Genomic DNA, 5,647 nt, shown 5'->3' with positions numbered 1-5,647 from the left:
GTGCTTTTATTGTGCCTTGTCTGGTACTGCACCATCAGATCAATGGACATCAGGTTTGGGTTAAAATGTCATTTGGTTCCTTTTAAAAAACTTGACTTGTGCTTGATTAAGCTTGAGGGTCTGCTGTCTAAAAATGCACTGTCAGTATTTGTGCTGTGTTGATGTCAGCACATCTCTCTGTGTGTGTGTGTGTCAGGGGACATGCTCTATGAGGATGTGCACAGAGAAGAAGGGCCCCAGGGTGCAGGCAATGATTGGAGCTCCAGTGAGTTTGAGAGCTACGAAGAGCAGTCTGATACCGAGTGCAAACTACCAACCCTCAGCAAGGTAGGAGAGATGGTATTCCATTTGTATATCTATGCCTGTCTGTTTGTCTGTCTGTCTGTCTGTTTGCTTTTGTGCGTTTGTCTTAAATGCACAAGACATGACTCAAAGAGAATATTTCATCCAATGTTACTGCTCCCCACGCATGCTTTTTTATTCATGTGAGAAACTGGTAGGGAAAATACAAAGAACATAAAAAATGTATCAACCCTGTCTGTGTGGGTTGTATCTCGCTTTGTGGCCTGAGAATAAACATGCTCCCTTGTCACTTGAAAGGCACCAATGCCATGACACTGTCTAGGTGCTGTATGTTATAACAGTTATATATAAAATCTATGGTTATAACCATACAGTCGGTGACTGTAGCCTCTTTCTCCTCCACATGGGAGCAGTATTCACTCATTGACGTTGTGCTCTATTCTATTTGGTCAGACTTGGTCCAGTCTCATCCCTGTTGCATGTATGTCTGTAGGGAATATTTGCCTGAGCTGGTGCTATTGGTACATAGATGTGGAAAATATGCCCTTAAATATTTTCTCATATTTTTTGTATTGTAGACGCTGATACCACTTAATTTAATAATATCCTAATATCGTATGAAATGATATCCTCAGAACAGGGGAGCGATGACCTGCTTATTATGAACAATTGTTTGTTATGTTTGGGCAGTAACGATGGAGACATTACTGTAATAAATATCACAGTAGGAGTGTGCCTCACGCCTCCCCTCCTGCACAACACTCCCTTCACCAAGATCAGTGCTATTAGCCTCGGCTGACATTACCCTATGACCAGCGCAGTGCTCTAAATTTCCGCTCTCCATACTTGTGATTAATCCTGTTGTTGTCTTGCTTGTTTTGCCTTGATCATTTCCCCTCCATTTTCCGCCGTCTCATCTTACTTCCTTCTTCCCTGTGTCCTGTTGTGTGGTTTAATGCGACCTGCCCTGACATGCCCCACACCCCACTGCTTTGACACCTTTCCCCGTACTGTAGCAGTACTCTCCTGACGTGCATCAGCTGAGGGAGCGTTGTGCCAGGACCAAATGTGAAATAGTCATGAGGCTGGGTGGCAAAAACAACTACAACACCAACGTATATCACTGGCAGTAGGAGAACACAACATGACACCAACGTATATCACTGGCAGTAAGAGAACACAACATGACACCAACGTATATCACTGGCAGTAGGAGAACACAACATGACACCAACGTATATCACTGGCAGTAGGAGAACACAACATGACACCAACGTATATCACTGGCAGTAAGAGAACACAACATGACACCAACGTATATCACTGGCAGTAAGAGAACACAACATGACACCAACGTATATCACTGGCAGTAGGAGAACACAACATGACACCAACGTATATCACTGGCAGTAAGAGAACACAACATGACACCAACGTATATCACTGGCAGTAAGAGAACACAACATGACACCAACGTATATCACTGGCAGTAGGAGAACACAACATGACACCAACGTATATCACTGGCAGTAGGAGAACACAACATGACACCAACGTATATCACTGGCAGTAAGAGAACACAACATGATACTAAGGTATATCACTGGCAGTAGGAGAAAACAACATGACACCAACGTATATCACTGGCAGTAAGAGAACACAACATGACACCAAGGTATATCACTGGCAGTAGGAGAACACAACATGACACCAACGTATATCACTGGCAGTAAGAGAACACAACATGACACCAAGGTATATCACTGGCAGTAAGAGAACACAACATGACACCAAGGTATATCACTGGCAGTAAGAGAACACAACATGACACCAACGTATATCACTGGCAGTAAGAGAACACAACATGACACCAAGGTATATCACTGGCAGTAGGAGAACACAACATGACACCAAGGTATATCACTGGCAGTAAGAGAACACAACATGACACCAAGGTATATCACTGGCAGTAGGAGAACACAACATGACACCAACGTATATCACTGGCAGTAGGAGAACACAACATGACACCAACGTATATCACTGGCAGTAAGAGAACACAACATGACACCAAGGTATATCACTGGCAGTAGGAGAACACAACATGACACCAAGGTATATCACTGGCAGTAAGAGAACACAACATGACACCAAGGTATATCACTGGCAGTAGGAGAACACAACATGACACCAAGGTATATCACTGGCAGTAAGAGAACACAACATGACACCAAGGTATATCACTGGCAGTAGGAGAACACAACATGACACCAAGGTATATCACTGGCAGTAAGAGAACACAACATGACACCAAGGTATATCACTGGCAGTAGGAGAACACAACATGACACCAAGGTATATCACTGGCAGTAAGAGAACACAACATGACACCAAGGTATATCACTGGCAGTAGGAGAACACAACATGACACCAAGGTATATCACTGGCAGTAAGAGAACACAACATGACACCAAGGTATATCACTGGCAGTAAGAGAACACAACATGATACTAAGGTATATCACTGGCAGTAAGAGAACACAACATGACACCAAGGTATATCACTGGCAGTAAGAGAACACAACATGACACCAAGGTATATCACTGGCAGTAGGAGAACACAACATGATACCAAGGTATATCACTGGCAGTAGGAGAACACAACATGACACCAAGGTATATCACTGGCAGTAGGAGAACACAACATGATACCAAGGTATATCACTGGCAGTAGGAGAACACAACATGCCAAGGTATATCACTGGCAGTAGGAGAACACAACATGCCAAGGTATCTCAGCCTAGACGTCAAAACTACAGCACCCAGGAGGCTATGCAAGGATTAAAATGACCAAACCCAAAATATGTATTCTGTAGTATGATGTGCATTTTAACTGATTCGATATTCACATATTAACTTTCTTTACCATCCCCCCTTGTGTTTCTGTGCTCTCCTCCAGATTAGTATCAGTTTTGGGGACACATGAATAAGTAAAACACATTTGCATCAAACACGTTGCCAGTTGCTCCCAGTTGATAACCAAGTTTCTATCATTTAAAAATAGTGACATAATTTAAAAATACTGTCACCATGTGTGTATTCTGGGTACGCAGGCTTTACATGACTCTGCAGGGCTTCAGTGATGCTCAGAGTGGGGTTTGTGGTTAGATGAATGTAGCCTCACTGAGCATGACTCCACTACCTCCCCACAACTACAGCCCAGTCTGCTACCATAATCTCACTATGATCTCCTCATAGACTTCCTGATTAGAGACTAGACCAACGGAGATGCGCAGATGTCGGCATTAATGGCTGGATGCATCTAGTGCCCCATCTCTCTCTCTCTCTCTCCTTGTGGATTACTGTGCAGTGTTTCCTGGCTCCACTCTCCCTCTCCTCGTGGACTAACTCTTCTGGTCTCTTTGTCCTTTTGAACCAGGTTCATCAGCTAATGAATGCCGCCAGGAGTGGGACCAAGGATGGACTGGACAAGACCAGAATAGCCTTTATGCGGAAAGTCTCCTTCCTGCACAAGAAGGACCACTCAGGTAATCTGAGAAGAAGTTATTCAAACCAACTGTTTGCCAAATGACTGTGTCAGATTAAAGTCTCCCTCTTATAGCGATATGTATGAATTTGTAGTGAAGTGAGAGTTTCTGTGGAAAATCGGAGTTCACATACATTTCAGTCGCCTCTTTTGAATTAAGCTGCGGTGAAGAAATTGTTTGATGCCAGCCGGACCAAAAGTAATGTTAAGGCAGATAGAGGAGAAAGCTTTCCAATCCCAGCTTTAAAATAGAAAAAGACTCCTGGAAAAATGATCTAAACAATGTAAGATATTTCAAACAAAACAGCCGGGATATGTCGAGCTGGCTCGCTCCCATTAAAGACAGATGTTGTGGCCAACTGAAGGTTTTGATGTGTAGGAGAGCAATGGGCAGAAAATCTCACGTGACAGAGGCTGCACCCCAGGAAGCCTCGTTTCACAATGGAACCAGATTACCATCCATTAATGGAGTGTTGAGCAGCTCTAGAAACCACAGATAACAGAGCCACGACTCAAACAAATCTTCAAACAATCAAACAGACCAGTGGTTCTATTTTTAGCTGTTGATCGGGGGAATATGTGCAGCATTTTATATTTCTGATACTGAGACACTATTATTGTTCCAAAATCATTAATTGGAATGGTGCTGGCTGGCGAAAAGCAGTTTTAGTATCTGTGTCTGTATGGCTGCAGGGAAGTGCTTTTTGAACACATTCGTACTGAAGCTGAGAAGTCCGAGTGTTTGAACGTGTTTTTGAAGACGTACCTTCTGTTCGCCTCTTTACTTCTACTGAGATATAGTATTGTTTAAAATGTATTTTTCCCTCCTGAGTTTTTCTTGCAGAGTGCTAATCTCTTCATGTTTTAGAGGTAATACATTGGAGTGTGACTCCAGTTGAGATATGAAAGCTCTGTGTGTGTGTGTGTGTGTGTGTGTGTGTGTGTGTGTGTGTGTGTGTGTCTCTCTGTGTGTGTGTGTGTGTGTGTGTGCCCCTGTGCAGAGGATGTGGAGGATGACGCAGGGTACCTGGATGTGGCTGTGTCAGATGTGAAACATCCTCCTGCACAGCTGAGCCCTATGCCTGAGGGACTGAGCAGCCAGCAGGTCTGTATGTGTGTATAACATATGTTTGTTTGTCTCTCTGTGTGTGTGTGTCTGTCAGAGGATTCTGTGAATCTCTAAGGTAATGTTATATGCATGCAATGATGCAAACATAATTTTTCTATTGCCAACACTGACTCGGTAGTACGTTTGGGAGGAATATGTCTGCTACAGTTAAGTACAGCGCTACTCATTTCAAGGGAAACCTCAAGGTAAATCCAGGCCTCATGCATACAAGGCTACTCCACCCAAAAAATAGTACTATCAAACAACCTGTCACACACAATTGAGGCTGTATGGCATACAATCAACTCCCATCATGCCCTTTTCTGTGTGTGACCTTTGACCTTCGACCTGTATGTTTCCTGATTGGCCTCTTCTGTCCTCAGGTGGTCAGACGTCACATCCTGGGCTCCATCATTCAGAGTGAGCGCAGTTATCTTGAATCCCTCAGGAGAATCCTTGAGGTAAGTCTTTTTTCCCTGCCCCACCCCTCCACTCCACCCTACCCTTACTCTGACAGATAATAATACGTTCATCTTTTCAGCATTTACGAATGAGGCTGAAAGGAAAACTGGAGATATTTATCAAATAACCAGGCTTGCTACGCATAAATAATCATGATGAAATAGATTTCTTTTGCATCTGTGGTGCCCCGCTGATGCTAATAAAGAGATTCTCTCTCTGTCAGGTTTT

The 5,647-nt window shown here is 43.4% G+C and overlaps 1 protein-coding gene across 1 annotated transcript in view; it reads left to right on the top strand.

Moving 5' to 3' along the window:
- The window catches only part of arhgef10la (Rho guanine nucleotide exchange factor (GEF) 10-like a), a 309,208-nt gene that overhangs the window by 131 nt on the left and 303,430 nt on the right, over positions 1-5,647 (top strand). Inside the window, exons 2-5 of the mRNA XM_039015885.1 lie at positions 197-327; positions 3,742-3,850; positions 4,851-4,954; positions 5,341-5,418. Of these exons, the coding sequence (XP_038871813.1) occupies positions 202-327; positions 3,742-3,850; positions 4,851-4,954; positions 5,341-5,418 (417 nt within the window). The 5' untranslated portion in view covers positions 197-201. The remainder of the gene's footprint in view (positions 1-196; positions 328-3,741; positions 3,851-4,850; positions 4,955-5,340; positions 5,419-5,647) is intronic.

This window comes from Salvelinus namaycush, chromosome 20, assembly GCF_016432855.1.
Source record: "Salvelinus namaycush isolate Seneca chromosome 20, SaNama_1.0, whole genome shotgun sequence".
In the NCBI taxonomy this organism is placed as follows: domain Eukaryota; kingdom Metazoa; phylum Chordata; class Actinopteri; order Salmoniformes; family Salmonidae; genus Salvelinus; species Salvelinus namaycush.
The sequence above is the reverse complement of the archived record's forward strand: the minus strand, read 5'-3'. Positions and strand labels throughout refer to the sequence as shown.